We start from the raw sequence: 27,598 nt of genomic DNA, 5'->3' as shown, positions 1-27,598 counted from the left end.
CAGCTCCAAAAAGGGACCCCTGGAGCCACGTTCTGCCTTTAATTAACCCCTTGACGTCAGTGCGTTTGCAGAGAATGAGGATGAGGAGGATTTAGTCCTTTATGTCCCAGCAAAGCCTTTTGCTGCTTTCTGGAAACGAGGGAATCAGCTGCTCCTTTCACTCCCTTAATGGCCGAAATTACTCTTTTTTTTTTTTTTTTCAAATCTTCATTTTGGCTGTCAAATCACAGTTTAGAAGGTTGGTTGTTTTCTCAGAGGTAGAGCTGGCCACACAGATCCTGCTTCATTGTGGATCCTTTCTTTTTTCTGCTTCTGCACCTCTCATCATCTCTGTCAGTGTTGTTTCATTCCCTAAATTGGGAATGAAATTCATTCCCAAGAGGGATTTTGGGAATGGAGCCCTCACCCTTGCATGGTTTATTTTATTTATTTATTTATTTAAACAGGTGATGTTATCAGGATCACAAGTGTTTCTGGTGCCAGTCCCGAATCTCTCTGCCACCCCAGGGGACTTTTGGGGCTTTTGTTCTGTTCTTGTGCTGTGGCATTTTTTTAATCTCACAAAGAGAGTGAGGATCGTTCTCCTCCAGTTTTAATTGTTAGATGTTGCAGGCTCCTGGCCAGCCTGGATTCCTGTGCAGGTACAGGGTCAAAACGAGCCAGGCGCTGGTGCCACCATCGCCTCGGGGTCCCCGTCACCTCAGGGCCCATGTGGGGTGTGACCCCATGATCTCAGAGCCCCCACCTCAGGTTCTCCATCGCCTCATGGTCCCCACAGCCCCCCTTGGACCCTTCCCATCGCCTCAGGGATCGTTTGGGGTGTCCCCCATCACCTGAGGGACCCTTTGGGGTATCCCCCCCATCACCTGAGGGACCCTTTGGGGTGTCCCCTGACCACCTCAGAGACCCTTTGGGGTGTCCCCTCACCACCTGAGGGACCCTTTGGGGTGTCCCCCCATCACCTGAGGGTCTTCATCACCTCAGAGCCCCCATAGCCTCCTCCATGATCCCCCATCACCTCAGGGACCTTTGAGGTGTCCCCTAACCACCTCAGAGACCCTTTGGGGTGTCCCATCACCACCTGAGGGACCCTTCGGGGTATCCCCCCCATCACCTGAGGGACCCTTTGGGGTGTCCCCCCATCACCTCAGAGACCCTTTGGGGTGTCCCCTAACCACCGGAGGGACCCTTTGGGGTGTCCCCTCACCACCTGAGGGACCCTTTGGGGTGTCCCCTCACCACCTGAGGGACCCTTTGGGGTGTCCCCCCATCACCTGAGGGACCCTTTGGGGTGTCCCCTCACCACCTGAGGGTCTTCATCACCTCAGAGCCCCCATAGCCTCCTCCATGATGATCCCCCATCACCTCAGGGACCTTTGAGGTGTCCCCTAACCACCTCAGAGACCCTTTGGGGTGTCCCCCCATCACCTGAGGGTCTTCATGACCTCAGAGCCCCCATAGCCTCCTCCATGATGACCCCCCATCACCTCAGGGACCCTTCAGGGTGTTCCCCCATCACCTCTCAGACCCTTCAGGGTTATTCCCCCATCACCTCTCAGACCCTTCGGGGTGTCCCCTCACCACCTCTCAGACCCTTTGGGGTGTCCCCCCACCACCTCTCAGACCCTTTGGGGTGTCCCCCCGGTCACCTGAGGGTCTCCATCACCTCAGAGTCCCCACACCCCCCTCCATGGTCTCCCCGTCACCCGAGGGACCCTTTGGGGCTCCCCCTCAGGGTCTTCATCACCTCAGAACCTCCTCCTTGCCCCCCCCATCGCCTCAGGGACCCTTTAAGGTGTCCCCCCAATCCCCTCAGGGTCTTCATCACCTCAGAACTCCCTTGTCCTCCCCCGGGGTGCCCCCTCATCGCCTCACGATCTCCATCTCAAGGCATCCATCACCTCAAAGCCCTCACAGCCCACCCATCACCTCAGGGACCCCTGTGGGGCGCGCCCCCTCCATCACCTCAGCACCCCCATCACCTCAGGGCCCCCGTGGGGTACCTCCCGCCCCACACCACCCCCTCGGGGGCCCCCGCGCCGGCCCTTTAAGAGCCTCTTTGTCTCCTTATAACACCCTTATTTACCCTCCCGTGCCTCGACCGAACTTCGGCCCCGCGATTCACAAAGCCCGGTACGTCACGGGCGGGGGCGGGACTCGAACCCGCGCCGGCCCGCCCCCCCCGGCGCCCATTGAACAGCGCCCCCTGCCGGCTGCGCAGACTGCGTACGCCCCGACACCGCTCTGCCCGCCGCGGCGTACGCTACGCCAGCGGCGTGCGCACGCTACGCCAGCAGCTTAAACACCCGCGGTCGTGGCCTGTGTGCCGCGCTACGCAATCGGCGTAAGCGGCGGAGAGGGAGGCGGGTGTTGGCGTTGAGTGACGCGCGCTCCAGCCAATGGAAGGGCGGGGCGGGGCGCGGCGGCCAATGGGCGGGGAGGGGGCGTGGCCGGCCGGGGCGTCTGGCGCTGGGTGACAGCTCGCGCGTGCTGGTGATGGCGGTAAATAAAGGGGACGGGGGTGGGGGGGGGTGGGACACACACACGGGACGCGACCCCTCCCGAGGCCAGGGAGGGACACAGGCCTGGGGGGACACGGGCGCTGAGGAGGAGAGGAGGGGTCTTTGCTGCTTCCCCCCCCCCCGAAAGGGACACCCTCCCCCGCCTTTCCTCCTCCGTGGTGCGGCTGTGGGGCTGAGGCGGACCCCGTTGCCCTCCCCCCTCATGCATGGCGGGGGTCGCCGCCTTTGTGTGCGGGCGGGACCCCCGCGCCGGGCTCGGCGGCTCCGCAACTTTGCCTTTGTTGAGGGAACATCCTCCCCTCTCCACGTTTTCCCCCTCCCTCAATCCTCGGGATCCGCTCCCCCGACTCGCCTTTATCCTGCCCTTCCTAAAATCCCCTTTCCAGCTCCTCCTTCCCGGGACCCTCTCCCCCCTTGCCCGGGATCGTGAGGGGGAGCTGGGGGTCGTGGCTTTGCTGGGAGGAGGGGGGGAAAAAAACCAAACAAAAACCTTTAAAAACTCCCTTTAAACCCCCGTGCTGAGCTGGAACGGGGAGAAGGCACGAAAACGGGGAAATCCGGTGCGGGTTTGTGTTTATTTAGGAAAAAAAACAAGCCTAAAAATCCCTGCGTTTGTGTCCCCAAGAGGGGGAAAAGCTGAACTTGATCCGGGGGAGGGCTCCAGGCAGCAAAACTGCTCCAAAATCCCCATTTTTATCCTCCAAGGGGGTCCCCCCCTTGCCACGAGGGCTCCCGGAGCCACGGGAATCACGGATCTGGGATAACCGAGCCCTTAAAAACGGGAATGCAGCGCTGGAAAAGCTGCTAATTTTAGGGAAAATCGCCCTTTAATCGCTTTACACGTAGGGAACGAGCCTGGTCCTTGTGTCAAAACAGCTGCAGGTCGAACGGCGTGGGGAAAGCGTCCCGTTATCCCGAAATACCGAAGCTGGGAGAGTGGGAAGTTGTCTTTACTTGGCGGAGTTCTTCGCTGTACTTTTCAGTCGGGGAGAGACGCCTGGAGTGGCTGGGCTCGTCTGGTGTGAAACGATGCAAAATTTGGTCCTTTCACGCTCCACTGCCTCGGGGAAAAAACGCTCGGGGAAGATGCTCCTGGAGCCCAGGGAAGGAGGTGGCGAGTCCAGGGAAAACTGATGGATTCCAGCGGGAATTTTTCAGGCGTTCTTGTGAGGAAGGAAGGCAGAAACCAGCGGGTTAAAAGGGGTGATTTGTGGGGCTGGAAGCAGAAAATAAGGTGTTGTGGAAGGGGCTGAGAGCTGAGCTGCAGCTGAGGAAACGCGGTTGGGATGTGGGAATGAGGATGGGAGAAAGAGCTGGAGGATGAGAGGGGATAAACTAGTGGAATTGTGAATTAAAAACTCCCCGTGGATGCGAGCAGTGTGGATTAAACTTGGATTAAATGAGTCCTGCTGTAAAATGTTGGGAGCTGCCCCGTGTGGAATTTTCACCAAAATTTGGCTGCTCTGCCTTGGGCAGCTGCCCTGGGGAGGCTCCTGTGGTTTAGGCAGGGTCAGAGAGGTTGGGTGGCATTTAAAAACCCAAAAAGGAGACGGCAACAAAAGCGTTTGGGGTTTTATTTGGTGTTTTTAATTGCCTTGAGAACGGGCTGGGTGCAGATATTTGGGAGTCATGTGCCAAGTGTGAGCAGCATTTGATGTCTCTGAGCTTTCAGCAAACCATAAATGTGCATTTATTCCTCCCCTGATCATTCTCCCAATGAATACGAGCTGACTCCAAGTGGAAAAGGGTGTTTTGAAGTTGGCAGATTTTTTTTTTCCAGCGTGGAATAATTCCGGGTTTTGTGCAAGCTGGGTGGGTTACAAGAGAATTCTGCTTGTTCAGGAGCAAGGCTTGGACAATAGTCACACATGCAACGGGTTAGGGGCTAGAAAAGAGCCAAAAAAGCCCAAACTGGGGATTTTTTTTGGCTGTTGTGTGGCCAAGGATTGTTAGGAAGGAATCTCTTGCTGCAATTCCCGCTCCATGTGGTCCAAGGCTTGTGAGGATGGAGAAATTTGGGACCAGCCTCGTCTGCTGGGGTTGGTTTGGGTTGGAAAGGGAGTGCTGACAATTGCTCAGTGGGGACAGAAAAAAGCACATTCAGGTTCTGGGTGTCTTTTTTTTTTTTTAATTTCAGAGGATTTCTTGTGGCTGCTGCAGCTCTGCCCACATCACACGCTGCAGGTTGTTTTCCTCAGCGCTAAAACACACTCACTTGTTAATTATTATTTTTAAGCAGCTCTGTGTTGTCTCAGCACCTCCGAACACGTGACAAGAAGCACTTGCTCAGCACCAAAAGTGGTTTATTCAGTATGAAGGACTGAAAATGTCTTTTAGATCCTGTTTTTCTTGGCCTTTTTTTGCCCCCTTCCTCAACTGTTTTTATACTGAAATGTCACAGGGCTTCTGCTGGGACTCGTAAAGTGAAATTTAGTGTTTTCTCAGCCCTCAGAAGATGTTAATGGATTGATTTAGAACAGTTAACAAATGGAAATACGTCAAAATAATACAAAATTCTAAAAAATACTACAAAATTCAGCTGCTGGTGTGTAAGTGTGGATTCCTTCCTGAGTGTTTTTAGCTTTGGGGAAGCGTGAAAGGTTTTCTGAAGTTGACCCTAGCTCTGAGGCAAAACAAAACTGAGGGGTTTGGTTTAAAATGGTTATAAATAAACAGAGAAATAATAAATAAGTTGTCTGACAACTTTGCCTGTAACTGGGAGCTGCGGTTGAAGTCAGGAGGAATAGGAAGATGGGGTTGTTTCAAAGGTCTCCCCTCCAACCCTTTATTTTCTCCAGGAATCCTCTCCAGTGAGAATGAGAACTTTTCTCACTTTGTTCAACAACATTTGTGGTTTTCAGCTTGAATATTTCATTAGGGGTTGGGTTTGTTGCTGGAGGTTTTTATTTTTTCCCCTTTGGGGAATGAAACCTTGGGAGATGTTTTTATCTCAGCAACCTGATATTCATAAACCCCTTCACCCTTCCCAAACCCCTTCACCCCAGACTCTTGTCCAGAAAAAAAGCCCCCCTTGAATTCCAGTGAAAGAAAGAGGTCCCTCATTAGTGTGAAACCCTTAATGAGTCTTTGCTCCTAAGGAAGCTGAGCAAATCCAAATTGTTGAACAGAAATGATTTAAAAATCCCATTCAGAGCTGAGAATATCTCGGTTGTTGGTTGATGTTTCCCTGTGTGCCCACAAATGCTCTTCACTTTGGGGTTTGAAGAGATTTTAGCTCGAAGATGGATCAGGTGAGGCTTTTGTGGCTCAGGAGCCAGGGAATTCCAGCACAGAGCAGCCAGAACACCCCATGAAAACAAAACAGATTCAAAAGGAGAGGAAGTAAAACTGGAGGTGAGGTTCTGCCTTTTGCCAGTGTCTTTGGCATGGGATTTTAGGTGAACTAAAGCTGATTATTTGTCTATTTGCTGTAATTGATATCCTGGTGCACTGAGGAAAATTCAGATTAAAACCCACTGTTCTGCTGGCTGTGAAAGGGAAAAAAAAAATCCCTTTTTGCAGCAGCGTTAAGGAGTGTCTGTAGTAGGCAGAAAAGAACACAAAACTGCCAAGTTTATATATTTTTCCTAATTGTTGTTAATGAGCTTTTAGCTTGCAAGATGATAATGAGGAGCGCGTGAGCTGTTGCACCTCCAGTTGGTGACAAATCAGCTGAAATCCCTCAGAAAACAGCAAATTGTTGGGGACCTACCTTGAGATTTTTTGTAAGAACACTGGCTAGGTGAGTTCCTTTAATTAGCTAATTATGCTGTAATTCACCGAGAAGTCTGGCTTTGCTGAGGAAGTAAAAAATACCTGAAAAGCAGGAGCTTTTCTCTTTCCTCCCCACGGCGCTCGCACTTCTCTGGTGTCTCTGCTGGGCTCTGTAATTCAGCTTTCAGCTGCTTTTCCAAATGGAGACAGAGAGCTGCAATCCAGGGATGTGACAGCTCCAAGTTCCTCTGAAATGTGTCTGGTGTAACGTGTCAGTCGTGACAAATGGATTATTTAAAGAAAGATCCTGACTGAGGAGGTGTTTTTGCAGCAGTTTTAGGGAGTTTGCTGACTGAAATGCCGAAGGAAAAAAAGCACATCCTCAAGCACGGGAATCCCCCCACAAGGCTGGAATCGCTAAATAACTTGGATTTTAAAGGAAATAATCCTTTGGGGAGGGGTGTAGACCACAAAAACTTTCACATTCCACCTCTAACCGTGTGCACTGAAAAAGAAAAAAAAACCCAGACCTGTTTCCCCCCTCTCTCAGAGTGCAGCCAGGGATGGTTTTTGGTTTTTTTTTTTCAAAACACCAATTTACTGCAGCAAAGCTTTGGTGCATTTCTGCCCTTTTCAGGGCAAACCATGGAAGATCAAGCCAAGAGTTGTGTGTCACAGCTGTGGCCCTGCATTGAGCCGTGCTATAGGGGATCAGCTGAGCTGATCCCATCCCTTATTCCCTGGAAAAATCAAATCCATCCCCTCCAGGAGCAGCACTGCCTTGGGACCGCATTTTCCCACTCGCTTGCAGTGGGAGGCTTTAGATTTTTAGATTTGATGAAGAAATACTGTCCTCTAATTGCGTTCTGCTCCTCTCTGCCAGGCTTTGAAAAGCCTCCCAAGACAATTGGAGGGTTTGGGGTTGAAATAAAAGCGGCGAGGAAGGGGCAGGGCAGGGTGAGGAAATAAGTGGATTTCAGCTGGAAATCCTGAAAGTGTCCTGAGGGGAGCACTGGGTGCTGCCTTGGGGCTTTATTTCCAATTTTTTTTTTTTTTTCCTGACAGGGGTGGGTGTCTGTGAGCCTGCCTCTATTCCAGTAATTCTGACAAAACTAGGAACATTTTGTATTTTGTGATTTTTTTTTTTTTTTTAATTAAATTGCAGAATCCCAGAATGGTTTGGCTTGGGGGGGACTTTAAAGCCTGCACCTTGTGCTGCAGGTTAAATAACAAGTGCTGTGTGTATGAAGAAAATGTTGTTTTGGCTGACTCCTACCTCTTATTATTATATTTTTATTGATAAATTCTGCATTGGAGTCCACCAGAACCAAATCATTTCTTCATGCATTGAACTTCAGCAAATAAAATTGGGCATGGAAACCTCCCCCCCCTTCTCAGATGTAACTCATGGAATGAGGAGTTCATGGGTTTTATTGATTAATTTTGTTTGCATTTGTAGTCACTGTGGGGATTTATCAGGTTCTGGGTGCAGGGAGGGGTGTAAGGATTGAGTGACACAAACCCAGGGATATATTTTAATATATATGGATATTTATTTGTGTGTGTTGGTAGAACTGAACAGCACAGTGTGATTTTGGATGTTTAAGGGCTTTTCAAGTGACAATTTAAACAATTCAGATGTCGTGTCTGGATCAAAGGGCTGCTTTAAGACAAATTAAATGAAGTCTGGGCTTTGTTATTTAAAAACTCCTTGATTTGGGATGAGGGGGTCTCAATCCTGGATTTCAGCATCCAGTCCCCACCCATGGCAGCTACAGGTGGGGTTATTTTTATTCTTGACATTCCAGTTAGTGGCTGCTTCTTCTGGTGGCAGGGACATTGCTGGTGTCATATTTGGAATATTTCATGTTTCATTTAGGAGTTTCATTCCAACTGTGTTTAAATGTCTGCTGGTTGCTGTACAGAAATCAGGATTTGGACTTCCATGATTTTTGTGGGTCCTTTCCAGCTCGGGATATTCTGTGATTCTGTGAATTTCTTGTGTCTTCTGCAGCTGGAGAAAAATATTGGCAATATCATGTGGGAAGAGGAGGTTGATCTGTGAGGAGAACAAAGTGGGGGTTATGTCCTTTAAAACCACACAGGAACAAAAACCATGTTTTAATTTTAAGGACAAGCATTCTAGATTTAGAAGAAAATGACATTAATTATGCTGAAAAAAAATGCCATTATTAGAATGGCATTAATTATGCTGAAAAAAAATCCATGTAAAACTATGTTATTCTTAAAAAAAAAACCCCTGAAATCAGCTGTTTATTCCCTGGAGTTGTGAGAAAGAGCCCTGAGCTTGGATTTAATGATGTTTAATCATTCTTTCAAAAACACAAAGGAGGCACTAAAAGCTGTTCAGCTGAGCTAGAAAGAACTAATAGCTATAACTCAGATTCAAAAGTGATTTAGTTCCAGAGGTAAATCCCTAATCCGACCAGTCAGGAGTTAATCTGTCATCAGACTAAGACTAGAAGCAAATCTATTTAACTAAGAATAGTTAATTCACCTGAAGCAGAGCAGGGATGAAGATCCTGCTCACCAGAGGATGAAATACTTTATTTCCTCCAATATTTTATTTGGAGGAAATAAAATATTCATGATGGAGAGTGGAAACAGCAAGTGGCTTTCAAAGAGTGGGGGGGGAAAACAATCTCCTTTGGAATTTGTTCTGCTCTTTTCCTGCACTTCCTCTGCTGGTTTGGGTAATGTGGAAATGGGTCAGAATAAGGAAGGAAATATCCCGTGTATCCTAAAATTGGAAGGGTTTAGGAACAGCTTTTTGTGGCATCAAACCCAAATTCACCTCTCCGTCTTTACTCTCCTTGTCCTGTTGTTGTTTCATCCCAGGACAAATTGAAGGGATGAACTTTGACCTTTTAGGAGGATAATTTATTAAAATAACAGATGCTGCAGAACGGGGCCTGGCTTGAGCTGCAGTTCTTAAGGAAGATTAACAACCTGAGAGTTCACAAATCAGGGTCCTGCTTCCGACCTCGGCTTGTGGGCAGGACAAAGGCACCGCTCACATCCTCCAATTCAGAAATAAAAAAGGATTTCATCCAGAGCAGGATTCCTAATATGCAAATCAGGAATGATTCCATCAGGGGAAGGTACATTTGTACGAGTGAAATTCTTCCTTTTGTACCAAAAAAACCAGAGGCACGAACCTCAGCTGAGGCTGGGGCTGAAAAGACAAATTTTAGCTTTATTTTATTTGTAACAAACCTAGTTTTATTTACTTCAGATCTCTGTCTGGACGCTGAGGAAGAGCAGGGATTGCTGCACGGATTGGCTTTTCCCAGCACAAACCAGGCCCAGCAGCTGAGCAGGGGAAGAGGATGTGTAAATCCTTTAATTCTTTGTTGGCAAGAAAACACAGAAGCCCTTGGTGGAGCCCCAGGGTCCAAGTGGAGGGCTCAGAGATTTTCTGTTTCCAGAGCTGGGCACACAGCAGCACTCTCCATGTGGGAATGTGGGAATTCTTATGGATCCTGTACAGAAATCCCACTGGGCACCTTGGGGTTTGCCGGGCAGACAAATCAAACAGCAAAACCCTCTCTGTGCTTGGATAAATCAGATAAATGCCTGTGATTTACTCATTTTTACCCATTTATAAAACCCACAGAAAATTTTCTGCTGTTGTAAAACCCAGAGAAAATCTGCTGCTGTTACAAAACCCACAGAAAAAAAAAATTCTGCTGTTCTGCCTCACTCGTTTGGGGTTAAAAACCCCAAATAATTGATTGGCAAAGCAAATGATGGAGAGGGCTGTGAAAACCCGGTGTTATTTTTGTCTCGGGATCCTGAAGGCACCGGAGGCTCTTTCCCTGCTGGGAGCCCAGGCTGTGGAATTGTGCTCTCCTCTTTAATGCTCTGTTCTTCTGCCTGCTGCTGCTGCGTGGCCTCGGAGATGGCTCTGCCACCTGGCTGTGACCAGATCTGCCCCCAGGATGGGCTCCTTCCTAATCCGCCAGGGATTTCACCAGCCTGGAGCTGAGTTTTGTTCCGAAAAGAACAGCAGAGGAGTCCCCAGAAGTCAGCAGGTGCTCGCTGCGTGCTCTTTGTGTCTGTCACAAAGGGATCCTGCCAGAGGCTGGGATTCCGCTGCTCCCGGATCCCTGCAGCAGCCAGGGCAGCCCGAGGTGCTGCAGCTGCCAAATTCCCTCCTCCCTGTGCCATGCAGGGCTTTGGGGCTCGTCTCACCGAAATTCCCTGCACATTTTGAGACGGAATTTGGGAATGCTGAAGGTGCTCCAGGTCCGGTTTTAACCAGCTCTGCCTTTGCAGTCATGGAGTGGTTGGACCTGGAAAAGACCTTTAAGGTGATCAAGCCCAAAGTGATGCTGGATTTTGTTGTTATTGGGAAGCTGGATGGGATTGGAGTAGGATTTTCCCTGTGAAAAGGCTGGTTTTTGATATTTTAAATCCATAATCTGTGAACTGTTGCTGTGAACCTCAACTCTGGATGTGTTGTTTTCCTGATAAATGGGATGTGCTTAGTGGGATAAGAATGCTTCAAGAGTGTGGGGAAAAGCAAAAATGCTTCCAGCAGGCTGGAAAATGTGGAGTTTGTGTAGCTGGCTGTGATTTAAAGGAATGATAAAAAAGTGGGAATCTGAGGGAAGGCTGCTGATCTCTGCTCCTGCTTTGTCACCTTGGGATGATTTGGTTTCACCTGCCCCTGGTTCATTATTCCCTGGGCAGTGGGAAGTGTGAAAGGAAGCAAAGATGTTGGGTTTGGTGTGAATCCTGACAGTTTGGGGATGGGGGGCACAAAAAAAAAAGTGAATTTCCAACAGATTTGGAGTCGCTGCTGCTGATTTTGTTCCCTTAAAGCTCCTCTCCTGCCTGCTCTAACTGAGCTGTTCCAGGAGGGAAGTTTGGGTGGAAAACTTCAGGATTTGGGGCATCACCCTCTGCTCGTCACCTGTGTGGACAAAGAATTCTTTGGGAATTCCCAGGTTGTGCCAAGCTGGTTGTAAAGTGAAATTAAAACTTTTTATCAGTCAGAATCAGCTCTCAGCCTGTTCTCATTCTTTTTCCTGCTCCAGGCTGATAATTCCAGTTGTGGGATTTTGCTGTAATTGCTTCAGGCTTCTCCAGATGGAAGAGGCAGGGAATTGCAGCAGGGAATTGCTGGGAATTCCTTCCCTTTGGACAGGTCCAGGAGGACTGGAGTTGTTCAGGAATGCTGTGAATTGTTTTAATGCCCAGATCATCCTTCAGCTCCTGTTTCCCATCTTATTTACCCTTCCAAAAGCCATCCCAAAAATAAAACCTGGATGGAAAGAAAGGGGAGAAGGGGTTTTAGAGAAATTAACTTCTAGAAAGCTGTGAACTCTGGCATAAACAGCATTTGAACGATGCTTTTTAACATCCTGGGTCATTAAATAGAAATTCCCACATTTTCAGGCATCTGTAGGATGTGGATCTTGTTTGTTTGTTTTCAGTGACTCCAAGGAATGTCGAGACAATATTTCACCTGGAAATGGAGTTTTGAGGCTGAGGTCAAGAGGTGAAAATTAAAAATATAGCTACTTGAGGTTTTAGTCACTTTTATTCGTCTCTCCAATGAGAAACTGAGCTTGCCTCAATAGGAATATTCAAATTTCTTCTTTAAAATTCTTTAAATTTTAAAAACTTTAAACTCACGTGGCAGTGCAAGCACACAACGACTCATCCCTTTGTGGACTGAAGGATTTCACCTCCTCTTTGCCTTTGCCATGATTATTTCCAAACCCTGCTCCATTCCCAGGGATCTTCAGGAAGGAATGTGAATAGAAGACACATGTGCAGCCCTTTGTGTGGAGCTGGAATTCCAGCTCTTGGAGGAGGCCAAGGCTTTTGGTGGAGTCATAAATTTCCCCTGCCAACCAACCCAAAAGGAGTTTGGTGCCTTCTCTGACTCCTTGGAATTCACCAGGAAAAGCAGAGGGAGGTGATTTTTCCCACCAGTTCCCCAAAAACAGCAAAAAAGGGCTGGGCTGGGTTATTTTATCCATTCCAGCCTTTAGGAATGGGAATATTCAATTCCCTTTTCACTACAGGTGAGGTAACAGCACATTCCAGTTTGCTCAAGAGCCCAAGCTGTATTTAAAGCAGCCTTGAAGACCTTAAAGGTTTTTCTGAAGTGCTCAGAATTCCAGAGTTTTAAGGAAAAGATGTTTTTCATGCCTGGGACTCCGTTCCCTGAGCACTTCATTTACCTGGAGCAGTTCGGTTGAACCTGAAAATGCTTTATTTTTGTATTTGCTGTGCTCTAAAGTCAGAGATGGACCAAAATCTGCCAACTTCAGCTTCCTGGCAGGATCCAGACAAACAAATCCTGCAGGAATCCTCTTTATTCCCACCAGGAGTGCTGCCAATGCAGGGAATTGGATTTTCCTTATCCAAGTGCTTTGAGGTTTTTCACTCTTTTTTTGGGTTTGGCTGTAGTTTTTCTGTATTTCTTTAAAAACTAATTCTTGACAATTCCATCTTCGAGCCTTGAGTGGATTTTGGGAGCTCCCAGGAAGAATTTAACACTTCCAGAGTTGGAATTAACTGGGAGGACTCCATAAACCTGAACTTGCTGGTGAAGCTGGCAGGAAAATCCCATTTTCCTCAAGCTCAGAGCTGGAGTTTGGCACAGCTGGGTGGGGGGTGGAGTCCTCCAGTTCCTGTATCCAACAGCTGAATCCAGCAGGAATTCCTCCAGGCTCCTGTAGCATCCTGACCTCCCTCCTGGCACAGAAAAGTTGGGAATTCTCAGGATTTGCTGAGATCCAGTTGGAGGATTTGTCTTCTTCTTTTCTCCTTGTTAATTTTCCTGTACCCAGCTGCCTGTTGTCTCAGCCTGGAGAGAGGGAAAGCAGCAATTTTGGGATAGAAAGCTGAGAGTTTTCAAGAAAAGAGCTCCAGAAGAATTGGAAAAATCTCTCTGGAAAATCTGGCCACTGGTGCTCCTTGGGGATGGAATTTGCAAGTCTGAACCCAGCAGGGTTTGAAGGAGAGGAGTAAAGGGAAGAAACCCTGCTGGATTTTTTGAGAAAGGGCAGGAAAATGAGATTCCTGCCTCTTTCCCTGGGTATTTCCCATGCTCTGAGTGAGTAATTCTGTGGCACGAGGGTCTCTAAGGACAGGGGATGAGGGGGTGGGGTGGTGCCACAGCAGCAATTCCTATTTTCTAACAGCATATTAGTTCTGTGAGGGGTTTTTCCTTGAAAAAAAAAATGTCATTTCTGGTGTCTTTGGGAAGCAAAGAAGAATTCAGGAGGAATTTCTGCGTGGAAGGGGCTGCCTAGGGAGGTTTGGAGTCCCCACCCCTGGAGGTGTCCAAGGAATGTGACACTCCAGGCATGGGTAGGGATCAGGCACAGCAAAGTTTTTCCAACCTCAGTGATTCTGGAATTTCATAAATAAAGGATTTTGCCTCCTGGGACAGCTCCTGCCAGAACTGGAAGGGGGATGTTGGAGCAGGATTTTATTCCCCTTTTTTTTTGGGGCAGCTCAGATTACAAGTTAGCATTTGCACATCTGGTTCAATAATTGGTGCCTCACAAACAGAGAGGTGAAAACAATCGGGGGAAGAAAGGGTTTTTTAAATTTTTATGGAATTCTTGGAGGTCTCTCTGATATCCCCAGATTTCCATTTTGGGGAGTGTTTGCAGCAGGAATTGGAGTGTTCCACATAAAAAATGGTTTATTGGGGTGGGAGGGTGGCAAGTGCTTGGGTTTTGCATGCAGGATTTTTAAACTTATTCCACAGAATCCCAGAATGGTTTGGGGAAGGGATCTTAAAGCTCCCCAGGGCAGGGACACCTTCCCCTATCCCAGGCTGCTCCAGCCTGGCCTTGGACACTTCCAGGGATCCAGGGGCAGCCACAGCTTCTCTAGGAATTCCATCCCAGCCCCTGCCCACCCTCCCAGGGAAGAATTTCTTCCCAATATCCAACCTGAACCTTCCCTCTTTCATTTTGATGCCATCCCCCTTGTCCTGTCACTATGATTTGACCAAATCCTGTCTATTCCTGATGTAGTTCTGATGGAAACCAAGAATATCCAAGGATTTTTTTTCCTACAGTGCTGAAAAAATGGGAAAAGAAACCTCTAAATATGCTTTATTTAATGTGACACCAACTCCCAAGGGTTCTGTGCTTCACTTCTGCCATTCCCAGGAGAGGGATGAAGGAATGAGTGAAAAAAAATCCTTCAGTCTGAGCTTCCCACCTGTCCTGGCAGATGATTGCCAGGACTTTGTGCTCTCTTATTTATTCTGGAATCACCTTTTGGACAAATAAAAGCAGCATCATTCCAGGGTTGAGCACCCAGCTCCTGGACTGTTGTTTTTTTGTTTTGTTTTTTTTTATTGGCTTCTTGCAGATTTATTTAGAAAAGGAAAGTAGCTGCTGTCACCAGATGCCTGCAGATGGCTTTAATCAGGTTCCAAACGTGCAACAATGGCACAAAGGAGCAGAATGAGCTCGGGTGGTTTCTTGTAACTCTCTTTTAGGGGCAGCAGCCAAATTGTTTCTGCTGCATTTGGTCCTGGGAGCTGTTAGAGGAGCTCACTGGGAGTTTTTTTCCAGGATTCTGAGCCATGCAAGGCAAGAAAGTGGGGTTTGCCCCAGAGTTTAAGTGATTTACAAGGTGAGAAATTTTCAAATAGGCTCTAAAATGTTATTAGCTGAACTAATACCCCTGTTTTGCTTTTATTCCCTGTAATTTTTTTCCAGTTTTACTCATCTTTAATGGATTGCAGTGCTCCAAGTGATTCCTTCTCCCCCTTTTTTTCCCCACCTCCATGCAGAGCAAGGAAGGAATTCCTTCTTCCTTTTTTTCCCTTCTTCCTTTTTTTCCCTTCTTCCTTTTTTTCCCTTTTCCCTTTTTTTTCCTTCTCCCTCTTTTTCCCTTTTCCCTTTTTTTCCCTTCTCCCTCTTTTTCCCTTCTTCCTTTTTCCCCCTTCTCCCTCTTTTTCCCTTTTCCCTTTTTTTTTCCTTCTCCCTCTTTTTCTCTTCACCCTCTTTTCCTTCCCCATCCCTTCTCTGGAAAAGATCTAAGTAGGTGAGAAAAGGAAGATTTTATAGAGATTCCTTAAAAATCAGCTTTTATGGAGGGGAAAAAAAAAAAAAAAAGCAAACCCAAGAGTTAAACCTGATAATTACAAAGAGCAGAGCTCTGAGTGTTTCTTTCCAGAGCTTTTGAAATCCAAGGTGTTCATTCCCCATCCTGAAATCCCAGTGTTGCTCATGGCTTGTCCCATCCAGTTTGGGATTTCTGGGGCAGCTGCAGCCCTGTGATCTCTGCCAGGTTTGTTTTGAGGTTTGTTTTTCCCTCACCTCGTGCCTGTGTTTACAGCTCCTGACTCACAAATCCTGTTCCCCCTTTAATCCCAGCCTTGGAATTCCCACTGGGAGCTGCAGCTCTCTGTTCCTGGGAGGAGATTGTCACAAAGTGTTTGTGTGTGTGTGGAAAAGAGAGGAAAACTTCTCTCCTTAGTTCCGTGCCAGCTTTTCCAGGGATTTATTTCACTCTGTGCTGTGTGCAGGGCTGGACCTGCAGCTGCTCCAGCTGCCTTTGGAACATGTGAGGGTTTATTCCAATCCTTTTCTTTCCTTTTTTTTTTTTTTTTTTTTTTTTTGGTTTTTTTCATGGAAAGAGTCAAAAATATGAGTCAGCAAGTGTTGAATGTGAAGAACTCTGAAGCGTGGTGGGTGGAGAAGCTTCACTTTCGAGGAAAAACCTCTCATTCAAGTGGTGTGGGGTTAAATAAACACCATTTCTTCCTTCCTTTCAGATGTGGAGTTATGGCTTGGATTTGTAAGGGAATTATCTGTGGATACCTAAAGAGAAGAGGGGAATATCACATGCAGCATCAAAGGTGCTTTTGTGCTGAGAATTCCTGAAATTCGACATAACAAAGCTGCTTTGTCAGCTGACTGAGGTGGTTGGGATCCCTTCCCTTTTCCAAGCTGGAAATCTCCTGGCCCAGCAGAGGAAAAGCCAAAGCAGTTGACAAAAGGCTGCTGATTTATCTCCTGCATTGTCACACAGCATTCCTTAATCTGGTTTTGTTGGGGTTTTTTTTGGGTTTTTTTTTGTTTGTTTGTTTGCTTTTTGTTTTTTTTTTTGTAATTCCCTGGCTCTGCTGTAGGACCCTGCAGAACCCAGCAGCTCCTCCTCCTTGGGAATTGAGGAGAAATTCAATGTTTTTTTGAAAATTACACTTCACAGAGCCCGTGAGCAACCAGCTGTTTGACGAATCCCTAAAAAATTCTGTCTTTCAGGCCTATTTTTTGTTCCAGAGTAGAAATCTGGTGTGCTGGGGAGGCTGAAGGGTTAAATTCCCCACACTGTCGCATATGGCAGTGAGCAGAATCACAGATGTTGATGATACAACATAATTAGTATTCTTTTATGTAAATGAAGGCTGTCAATGTTACCACAGTGTCTGCACTCCTGCAAGCTGGAATTTCTGCCACTTGCTCTCACTGGGCTTAAAGATTCTAAATAAAATTCCATGATTTTTATATCCACACCTGAGGAGGAAAATTAAGAGGAAAGAGGAGAAAAAAGCTCAGGGAGGGGGAAAAGGTGAGGAAGGGATTTTTCCAACTTGGAAAAGAATAACCAAATCAATCCTTTGTTTAGGTGAGGATTTCCAAAATCCTTTCCACATCTTGGGATTTGGGAGGGAATGAGCCCAGCCCAAGGGAAATGTGGGAATTTCTGAGCTGGTTTAAATAAAAACCTCAGCGGTTCTTTGGGTGCTGAAGTGGCCACTTGAGCTTTCAATGGAGTCCAGGAGAAAGAACTGAAGAGCTTTGATTTTTCTCTGAGAGATTGCATCCTCCACAGCAACAGCACTGATAAAGGTGGTAATTAAAGCAAATTTGTGTCATTTGGGGCCACTAAAAATGCATTTCCTTCACCTGGCCAGGTCCCTGCCCACCCATGCAGGTGAGGGATCAATCCCTGCCTCAAAGCTTTGGCAAGTGTTCAACTTTGCACCTCATAAAATGATGTTTTAACCACATACTCTGTGTGCCAGGCCCCCCGTGTAACCAACTTAACTCAGATCCGTTTTTCCATTCTCTTCTACCTCTGTTTTTTCCCCCGTTTTTCCCATTTTTCTCTCCTCTGTGGTTATTTTGTTGCACTTTACACCTGCCAACTCCTCATTGCTTCCTTTTTATTGTTTGAAAAACCAGCTAGAAATGAAATTTAACTGAGCACAGCTTTTCTTTTTCTGATCTTTGTCCTTCTCCTCCCCCTGTCTCTCACCAGGCAGTCGAAGCAGCCAAAAATCCAAGTGATCACAGGAGGGGCAGGTTTTTTCCTCCTGTTTGTTTTTTGGGTTTTTTTTTTTTGACTCCCATTTTTTTCCCCTCTGCCGTATGTTGGGTCATCCACTACAAAAGCCTCACCATGAAGAGGCTCCATGTGATCAGCAGATTTTTACAGCCTGCTCAAATGAAAAAAAAAAGCAGAGAATGAAACGGGATGGAATTTTGTGTGTGGACATCTGAGAATTCGGGATCCTGGGGGTAATTCCAGAGGATTATTTCTGGGATAAACGAGTTCTGCACTGAGGGGTTAATGATGCTCCTGCCAGCGTTCCAGGCTTGGTTTCTGTGCATCACCAGGATATTTTCCCCTCTCTCTCTCCAGGGCTTTGAAGCTGCCTGGCAGTGAGGACTTCCCAGTAATTAAATTCTCCGGGATCCGTGGGAGGATGATGGGGCTGCTGCGCGCCCTGGCCGCGGCGTGGCGGAGGAGAGGATGTGTGAGCTGCACTCCGTGAGTAGCCTGGGGGTCTGACCCCTCCGTGTGCCCCCAGAGCCTTGGAGGGACTGGGAAAAGGGATCCACAACTCACTGGGGATCTTCTATCAGACCAGCTTTTTATCAAGACTTAGGATTTTACATTTAGAATCCTGTAATTCTTTGTTGTGTAACTCCAAACTCCATACGCCCTGTGAGCTGCTGCTTTCCCGTTTTGACAAAACAATTCCTCTCCAGGCCTGGGAATCAAGGACACCTTACTGCTTCAGGCCCTGAGAGATGTGAGCAAAAGGGAGTTGGGGGACCAAACTTGGGGTCAATGGCTTCATTACCTGAGGCTGTAATTGGAAGATTAAGATGCAAATGTGGGGAATTTGGGGTGTCCTGTGCAGGGCTAGGAGTCAAATCTGATGACTCTTTTGGCCCCCTTCCAACTGGAGATATCTCGTAGTCCTACAAAAAGATTTCAAATCTATGTTGCAGCACTAAAACCCTTTTCCTCGTGGTTTATTTACCCCCCCAAGGTCAGAGCAGTGACACTTCCTGTGAGACATGGGTAGATGCAAATGTGGGGGATTTGGGGTGTGCTGTGCAGGGCCAGGAGTCACATTTGATGATCCTAACCCTTCCAATGACCCTACAACGAGATCTCAAATCCATGGCACAGCTTTAAAACCCTTTTCCTTGTGTTCTTTGCCCCCCAAGGTTGGAGCAGCGACTCTTTCTGTGAGACATGGGTAGATGCAAATGTGGGGGATTTGGGGTGTGCTGTGCAGGGCCAGGAGTCAGATTTGATGACCCTTTTGGCTCCCTCCCAGTTGGAGATATCCCATGACCCTATAAAAAGATTTCAAATCCATTTTACAGCACTAAAACCATTTTCCTTGTGGTTTTTTGCCCCCCAAGGTTGGAGCAGTGACACTCCCTGTGAGACACGGGTAGATGCAAACAGGGAGAATTTGGGGTGTGCTGTGCAGGGCCAGGAATCAGATTTGATGATCCTAACCCTTCCAATGACAACGAGATCTCAAATCTGTGTCCCAACCCTAAAACCCTTCTCCTTATGTTCTTTGCCCCGCAAGGTCGGAGCAGCGACGCCTCCTGTGAGACATGGATAGATGCAAACATGTGGGGCGGCTACGACTCGCCCAGGACCACTCGATCCTGAACCCCCAGAAGTGGCAGTGCGTGGACTGCCACACCACCGAGTCGCTCTGGGCCTGCCTCAAGTGCTCCCACGTGGCCTGCGGGCGCTACATCGAGGAGCACGCCCTGAGGCACTTCCAGGAGACCCAGCACCCCTTGGCCATGGAGGTGCACGAGCTCTACGTCTTCTGTTACCTCTGCCAGGATTACGTCCTGAACGACAACCCCGAGGGCGACCTGAAGCTGCTGAGGAGCTCCCTGTCGGCCATCAAGGGGCAGAGGAGCGGGAGGACGCTGCGCTCCATGGCGCTGGCCGAGGACGCCTGGAGGAGGAGGAGCCCCCAGGGCCAGTCCCAGATGCTCACAGCGCTGTGGCACCGGCGGCAGGCCCTGCTGGCGAGGGCTCTGCGTACCTGGTTCCACAAGAGCTCCCGGGGACAGCTGAAACTGAAGGAGAAGAAGCAGATGGAGGAGCTGGAGAAGAAGAAGGAGGCGGCTCGGCAGCGGCGGCAGGAGATGAAGAGGCAGCTCCTGGAGGAGCTGGCCAGCACCCCCCCGAGGAAGAGCGCCAGGCTGCTGTCCCACGTGCACGGGGAGAGCTTGATCCCAAGGAAATTCAGGGAGGTGGCCACAGCTTCCCCTACCTCACGGCAGGTGCAGAGCAGCAGATTGAAGCAGTTCTACTCCATCCGGCGGCAGCCCCTGATGACGCCCGGGGTGACGGGGCTGAGGAACCTGGGCAACACTTGCTACATGAACTCCATCCTGCAGGTGCTCAGCCACCTCCAGAAGTTCCGAGAATGTTTCTTGACTCTTGATCTCTGTGAAACGGAAGAACTTTTAGCTAAAACTGTGAACGGGAGGGCCAGGGTGCCTGGCAGGCTGGCAAACGGGGCTGCTGCTAACGAGCCGGGGAAGCCTGACAAGGTGGGCACGCAGAGCTCTCCGGCCGGCTTGAACGGGGGCTCCTCCATCAGCCGGAGTCTGGAGCTGATCCAGCCCAAGGAGCCCAGCTCGAAGCACATCTCCCTCTGCCACGAGCTGCACACCCTATTCAGGGTGATGTGGTCTGGCAAGTGGGCCCTGGTGTCCCCGTTTGCCATGCTGCACTCCGTGTGGAGCCTGATCCCGGCGTTCCGCGGCTACGACCAGCAGGACGCTCAGGAGTTCCTCTGCGAGCTCCTGGACAAGGTCCAGCAGGAGCTGGAGTCCGAGGGGAGCAAGCGCAGGATCCTCATCCCCTTCTCGCAGAGGAAGCTCACCAAGCAGGTCCTCAAGGTGGTCAACACCATTTTCCACGGGCAGCTGCTCAGCCAGGTATGGAATTGCTTTTCCACAGTCGGAGCTGGTCACACCGAGGAGCAAATCGAGGATCCCGTTTAGGAGTCTCTTAGGAATTCCCAATTCCTGAGGGAAAAATCCCTTGAATTGCTGTGCAGGCACCACCATTTCCATCCTTGTCACGTTTAGCACAAATCCACTTCAGTTGTGCCACTTCTGGACGAGACCTGCACAAGCACAGAAGTCCTGAGCCCCTGGCTTTAGGGTTTGAATGTGTTTTTAAGGTGCCTTTGCTTTTTTTTTTTTTTTTTTTTTGCCCCTTTCTGGTGTTGTTTCTGTGCCTGGGAAGAACATGATGAGGTTGGACAAAAAAAAATAAATATTAAAAAAATAGATACAAGCTAAAACCTGAGGCATCATTTCCCCCCTTTGAAACACTGCTAACAAGGATATTTATGCTTTTGACCCAATCTCTAAATATTCTGTGTTTTGGACTCATGCTCAGTGTAAGCTTTCTGAGCCAATCATGTTAAGACACACAAACCTACAGTGCTGTACTCTAAAACTCTAAACTTTCCTCTACTTACCTTAACCTGTCTTTGCTTTAAACTATAAATCCACATTCCTGCTTCTAGCACCTAAGTTTGGAAGCCTTTTCCAAGGTCTCAAATCAAATCCTGTGTTTAATTCTAAACATTTTTTGCCCCCCAAGGTTGGAGCAGTGACTCTTCTGTGAGACACGGGTAGACGCAAACAGGGAGAATTTGGGGCGTGCTGTGCAGGGCCAGGAGTCAGATTTGATGACCCTTTTGCCTCCCTCCCAGTTGGAGATATCCCATGACCCTATAAAAAGATTTCAAATCCATTTTTCAGCACTAAAACCATTTTCCTTGTGGTTTTTGCCCCCCAAGGTTGGAGCAGTGACTCTTCTGTGAGACACGGGTAGATGCAAACAGGGAGAATTTGGGGTGTGCTGTGCAGGGCCAGGAGTCAGATTTGGTGACCCTTTTGGCCCCCTCCCAACTGGGGATATCTCATAACCCTACAAGAACATTTCAAATCCACTTTGCAGCTCTAAAACTCTTTCCCTTGTGTTTTTTGCCCCCCAGGGTTGGAGCAGTGACTCTTCTGTGAGACACGGGTAGATGCAAACAGGGAGAATTTGGGGTGTGCTGTGCAGGGCCAGGAGTCAGATTTGATGACCCTTTTGGCCACCAATCAGTTGGGGAAGGCCCTAAGTTCTGAGAATTCCCTGAATTTCAGATTCCAGCACAAACCCAGCCGTGTGTGCCCCTGTGTCCCTGTCCCAGGTCACCTGCAGGACGTGCAACTACAAATCCAACACCGTGGAGCCCTTCTGGGACCTTTCCCTGGAGTTCCCAGAGCGGTACCATTCCCTGGAGAAGGGGCTCCTGCCCGTGCCCCAGGCTGAGTGCCTGCTCACCGAGATGCTGGCCAAATTCACCGAGACAGAAGCCCTGGAGGGGAGGATCTACGCCTGTGACCAGTGCAACAGTGAGTGCCACCATCCCCTGGCACTGTCCCCTGCCAGGGACACTCCGCAGTGTGCACTGGGACCTGCACGGGTGGGGAATCTTCCCAAAGGGGTGGGAAAGAATCCCACAGAGGCTGGAATAAATCCTGCCCCAAAAACTGGGAGAGTTCAGCTTCGTCCTAACTCGGTTTGCTTTGATTCTCTGAGAGGAAAAAGAATTGAAATGAATTTTAATAATTTGGGATGAAATGGCTTTTAAGGAATTCTGAATGGCTTTAAAGGAATTCTGAATGGCTGAGGAATTCTGAATGGAATTTAAGGAATTCTGAATGGAATTTAAGGAATTCTGAATGGTTGAGGAATTCTAAATGGATTTTAAGGAATTCTGGATGGAATTTAAGGAATTCTAAATGTCTTTTAAGGAATTCTGAATGGCTTTAAAGGAATTCTGAATGGCTGAGGAATTCTGAATGGATTTTAAGGAATTCTGAATGGAATTTAAGGAATTCTGAATGTCTTTTAAGGAATTCTGAATGGCTGAGGAATTCTACTTTTAGGGAATTCTGAATGGATTTTAAGGAATTCTAAATGTCTTTTAAGGAATTCTTAATGGCTGAGGAATTCTACTTTTAGGGAATTCTGAATGGATTTTAAGGAATTCTGAATGTCTTTTAAGGAATTCTGAATGGCTGAGGAATTCTGAATGGATTTTAAGGAATTCTGAATGGCTTTTAAGGAATTCTGAATGGATTTTAAGAAATTATAAATGTCTTTTAAGGAATTATAAATGTCTTTTAAGGAATTCTGAATGGCTGAGGAATTCTGGATCAGTAAGAGATTTTAAGTGGCTTTTAAGGAATTATAAATGGCTTTTAAGGAATTTTGAATTGCTGAGGAATTCTACTTTTAAGGAATTCTGAATTATTTTTAAGGAGTTAATGATTTTTAAGGAATTCCAGATGGCTCAGGGATTTTAAATGGCTTTTACTGAATTCTGAGTGTCTTTTAAGGAATTCCAAATGGCTTTTAAGGAATTTAAATGGCTGAGGAATTCTTAAGTGGCATTTAAGGAATTCTAAACGACTTTTAAGGAATTCTGAATGATTTTTAAGGAATTCTGAATGGCTTTTGAGGAATTCCAAATGGCTTTTAAGGAATTTAAATGGCTGAGGAATTCTTAAGTGGCATTTAAGGAATTCTAAACGACTTTTAAGGAATTCTGGATGACTTTTAAGGAATTCTGAAAGGCTCAGGAAGCATTTTCCAGCTGGAAAGAGTCGTGGAAGAGGCCCCAAGTGCCAGGAGCACTGGGGGCACTGCTGCCAGAGCTGCTGCAGGAGCTGGGGCTGCACAAATCCAATTAACAGGTGCAGTGCTAATTGGGATCTCTGACAGCCACCTGTCCCCTTCTGCTCCAGCCTTTCCTGGGAAGAGGAGGGAGGAATCCTTCCTCTTTTCCAGCTTTGCTGTTGCTGGAAACATTTTTTAAATGCTTCTGTGAGAAGCTCAAAGCAGCAGAGAGAATAAAATATTGAATATTTGTGAGCTGGAATTTACCTGCAGCCCAGGATCTCTTTGACTCAACATTCCTGGTGTTTTTCCAGGAGGAAAAACTGATTTGTCACTCAGAGGTGACAAATGTTTGTGTGATGAGGAGAAGGGAGAGTTTAGACCCCCACAGAAATTCTGAAATGTTTATCCCTGTGCTGGAAAAAAAAACCAAAAAATTCATCCTGTGCTGGTTTTTCTCTTTGGGGAATTAACAGGATCCTGATAATCCTTGCCTTGGGGTTTTTTTGGGTTTTGTTTTTGCCAGGCAAACGGCGAAAATCTTCTCCCAAACCTCTTGTTCTGAGTGAAGCTAAAAAGCAGTTGCTGATCTACAGACTACCTCAGGTCCTCCGGCTGCACCTTAAACGCTTCAGGTGAGCACTGGGCCCTGGATTTTTGGGGGAAAAAGTGACCAAAAGGGACCAAAAGTGAGCCTTTAAATACCCTCAGTTCCTGCTAAAAGCAGCTGTGTAACTTCTGAGCCATCAGATTTGTGAAACCCCCTCGTGTTGCCCCTTTGCAGGGGGGGTTTCTGCCACAATTTAATATTTTGTGCATTTTAATCCTTAATTTCTTTGGGTTTTAGTCGAGTTTGCAGGCAGCTTGGAAGGGAGAAGTCAGTAAGCTGAGAGAAAGATGGGAGGTTGAGAGAATTCAGTGCCAGTGTTGGCGGTTTGCCTGTTGAATAGAAAGCAGAAAAAGCTCAGAATGTGAGGAAAAGTCTCTGAAGTTGTTAGGGTGGGTGTGGGCAAGGGTTTATTGGTAGCACTGAGGGTTTTAAAGGTGGTCAGAGGAGAAATCTGGCTCAAAAATACCCCACCTAAAATAAAAAATATCAATGGCAGGGGGGACCCCACCCAAAATAAAAATTACTAATGGTAAAGGGAGGACCCCCCCAAAACCAAAAATCGTGGTAAAAGGAGACCCCCACCTTAAATAAAAATCATCAGTGGTAGGAGGAGACCCCATCTAAAATAAAAACCATCACTTTTATGGGGTGAAACCCCCGGATTTATTGCTGCTGAACTCCCTGGGTGTGGGATTTGTGTATTTGGGAGTTTCCTGCAGGGGATTATGGGGTGAAACCCTTGGATTTGTTCATCCTGAGCTCCCTGAGTGTGGGATTTGTGTGTTTGGGAGTTTACTGCAGTGGATTTTGGGGTGAAATCCCCAGATCTGTTCACGCTGGGCAGCCCTGGGTGTGGGATTTGTGTGTTTGGGAGTTTCCTGCAGGGGATTTTGGGGTGAAACCCCTGGACCTGTTCACTCTGGGCAGCCCTGGGTGTGGGATTTGTGTGTTTGGGAGTTTCCTGCAGGGGATTTTGGGGTGAAATCCCCAGATCTGTTCACTCTGGGCAGCCCTGGGTGTGGGATTTGTGTGTTTGGGAGTTTCCTGCAGTGGATTTTGGGGTGAAACCCCTGGACCTGTTCACTCTGGGCAGCCCTGGGTGTGGGATTTGTGTGTTTGGGAGTTTCCTGCAGGGGATTTTGGGGTGAAACCCCTGGACCTGTTCACTCTGGGCAGCCCTGGGTGTGGGATTTGTGTGTTTGGGAGTTTCCTGCAGGGGATTTTGGGGTGAAATCCCCGCATCAGTTCACGCTGGGCAGCCCTGGGTGTGGGATTTGTGTGTTTGGGAGTTTCCTGCAGTGGATTTTGGGGCGAAACCCCCGGATTTGGTGGCACTGAGCACACTGAGTGTGGGATTTGTGTGTTTGGGAGTTTCCTGCAGGGGATTTTGGGGCAAAACCCCTGGATCTGTTCATCCTGAGCTCCCTGAGTGTGGGATTTGTGTGTTTAGGAGTTTCCTGCAGGGGATTTTGGGGTGAAATCCCCGGATTTGGTGGCACTGAGCACACTGAGTGTGGGATTTGTGTGTTTGGGAGTTTCCTGCAGTGGATTTTGGGGTGAAATCCCCAGATCTGTTCACGCTGAGCAGCCCTGAGCGTGGGATTTGTGTTTGCAGGTGGTCTGAGCGCAATCACCGCGAGAAGATCGGGGTCCATGTCCTCTTTGAGCAGGTATTAAACATGGAACCTTACTGCTGCAGGGACTCTCTGCCCTCCCTTGCCACAGAGACCTGTGTCTATGACCTCTCGGCTGTGGTGATGCATCACGGGAAGGGGTTTGGCTCAGGACACTACACAGCCTATTGCTACAACACGGAGGGAGGTGCGTGAGCTGGCCCCGGGCAAATCCCATCCCAATCCTCTTCCCTTCCTCAGCACTCCTTGGCTTTTCCCTCCCTTGGAATCCCTCCACAGGATTCCAGTTCCTTGGGGTCTACTCCTTGAACTTCAGTAGTTTGTTTCTCGTATTGTATTCCTATTTTTTAATTTTTTTTTTTGTCGTTTATTTTTGGGGTTTTTGTTTTGTTTTGTTTTCCTGGGAATGGTGTGGATTCTTCATTCTGCCAGAGCTGCTCCACAGAGCTGCTGCAGCTGTGTTTGCTCAGGATCCTCGGGATTGAGGAGATGAACAGAAAGTGTTTTGAGGCTGGAAAAACAGGAACTATTCATGAACAACATCCGCAGGGGGCTGGGAGATCCCAGCAGCTGGATCAGGGCGGGCTCTGCCCTCCTGGCTGCACAAATTGGGAAGTTTTGGCTGCTTGATTGAGCTTTTGGGCTGATTAAGTGATGATTTGATATTTCCAAAGCACCCCAAAAATTATATTAAAATTATATATTAAATATTATATTAAAAGTTATATTTATATAAAATTATATAAAAATTATAAAACTAAAAAATCTAATTTAAAATTATATTTAAAGTTATGCTAAAATTATATAAAAATTATATTTAAAATTATATTAAATCAATTTTCCAGCTTAGAGGAAAAGACAGAGGTGCCTTTTCTCCTGAGGATGTTTCCTGTGAGCAGTTCCAAAATCCAAAGGGATCCTGCCTCAGCTAAGAGCTTTTTTTTCCCTTTTTCCCCAGGTTTTTGGGTGCACTGCAATGACTCCAAACTGAATGTATGTAGCGTGGAGGAGGTGTGCAAGACCCAGGCCTACATCCTCTTCTACACTCAGAGAACGCTGCAGGACAAAGCAGGAATCCCAGAGAAACAGCTCCAAACTCAGGTGTTTGCCACCCAAAACCAGTGACAAGGACACAGGACTGACATTCCCACGAGGGAAACACTCCCGGCTGCTTTTGGGAACTTATGGGGTTCATCTTCCCCTTCTTTGTGGGGAAACTGCAGGAATGGGATCAGGGCTGGGATGGGATCAGGGCAGGGATGGGATCAGGGCAGGGATGGGATCAGGGCAGGGATGGGATCAGGGCAGGGATGGGATCAAGGATGGGATAGGATCAGAGCAGGGATGGGATCAGGGCTGGGATGGGATCAGGGCAGGGATGGGATCAGAACAGGGATGGGATCAGGGATGGGATCAGGGCAGGGATGGGATCAGAACAGGGATGGGATCAGGGATGGGATCAGGGCAGGGATCGGAGCAGGGATGGGATCAGAGCAGGGATGGGATCAGGGATGGGATCAGAGCAGGGATGGGATCAGGGCAGGGATGGGATCAGAGCAGGGATGGGATCAGGGCAGGGATGGGATCAGGGCTGGAATGGGATCAGAGCAGGGATGGGATCAGGGCAGGGATGGGATCAGGGATGGGATCAGAGCAGGGATGGGATCAGGGATGGGATCAGAGCAGGGATGGGATCAGGGCAGGGATGGGATCAGGGCTGGGATGGGATCAGGGCAGGGATGGGATCAGGGCTGGAATGGGATCAGAACAGGGATGGGATCAGGGCAGGGATGGGATCAGGGCAGCGATGGGATCAGAACAGGGATGGGATCAGGGATGGGATCAGAGCAGGGATGGGATCAGAGCAGGGATGGGATCAGGGATGGGATCAGAGCAGGGATGGGATCAGGGATGGGATCAGGGCAGGGATGGGATCAGGGATGGGATCAGAGCAGGGATGGGATCAGGGCAGCGATGGGATCAGGGCAGCGATGGGATCAGAACAGGGATGGGATCAGGGATGGGATCAGAGCAGGGATGGGATCAGGGATGGGATCAGGGCAGGGATGGGATCAGGGCAGGGATGGGATCAGGGCTGGGATGGGATCAGGGCTGGGATGGGATCAGGGCAG

At 48.0% G+C, this 27,598-nt stretch overlaps 3 protein-coding genes across 5 annotated transcripts in view; 2 read left to right on the top strand and 1 right to left on the bottom strand.

The window, feature by feature from the left end:
* The window catches only part of LOC137462700 (acidic mammalian chitinase-like), a 134,109-nt gene that overhangs the window by 79,265 nt on the left and 27,246 nt on the right, over positions 1-27,598 (top strand). The window lies entirely within an intron of this gene.
* TOMM6 (translocase of outer mitochondrial membrane 6) overlaps positions 1-27,598 on the bottom strand; it is a 120,526-nt gene that overhangs the window by 86,879 nt on the left and 6,049 nt on the right. The window lies entirely within an intron of this gene.
* On the top strand, positions 2,437-26,653 carry USP49 (ubiquitin specific peptidase 49). Of its 3 annotated transcripts, XM_068173654.1 has the most exons (8): positions 2,455-2,502; positions 6,135-6,264; positions 17,898-18,026; positions 19,093-20,473; positions 21,748-21,952; positions 23,749-23,857; positions 25,448-25,653; positions 26,425-26,653. In XM_068173654.1, exons 4-8 carry the CDS (start codon positions 19,121-19,123, stop codon positions 26,589-26,591), a joined length of 2,040 nt encoding a protein of 679 aa, XP_068029755.1. In that variant the 5' UTR covers positions 2,455-2,502; positions 6,135-6,264; positions 17,898-18,026; positions 19,093-19,120; the 3' UTR covers positions 26,592-26,653. The 3 variants fall into 3 exon arrangements, with proteins under 3 accessions (XP_068029754.1, XP_068029756.1, XP_068029755.1); XM_068173653.1 differs by lacking the exon at positions 6,135-6,264 and having other exon boundaries at positions 2,437-2,502; XM_068173655.1 differs by lacking the exon at positions 6,135-6,264 and having other exon boundaries at positions 2,437-2,502; positions 25,448-25,502; positions 26,425-26,601.

This window comes from Anomalospiza imberbis, chromosome 26, assembly GCF_031753505.1.
Source record: "Anomalospiza imberbis isolate Cuckoo-Finch-1a 21T00152 chromosome 26, ASM3175350v1, whole genome shotgun sequence".
NCBI classification, from domain to species: Eukaryota; Metazoa; Chordata; class Aves; order Passeriformes; family Viduidae; genus Anomalospiza; species Anomalospiza imberbis.
This window is presented reverse-complemented; position numbering and strand designations above follow the sequence as displayed.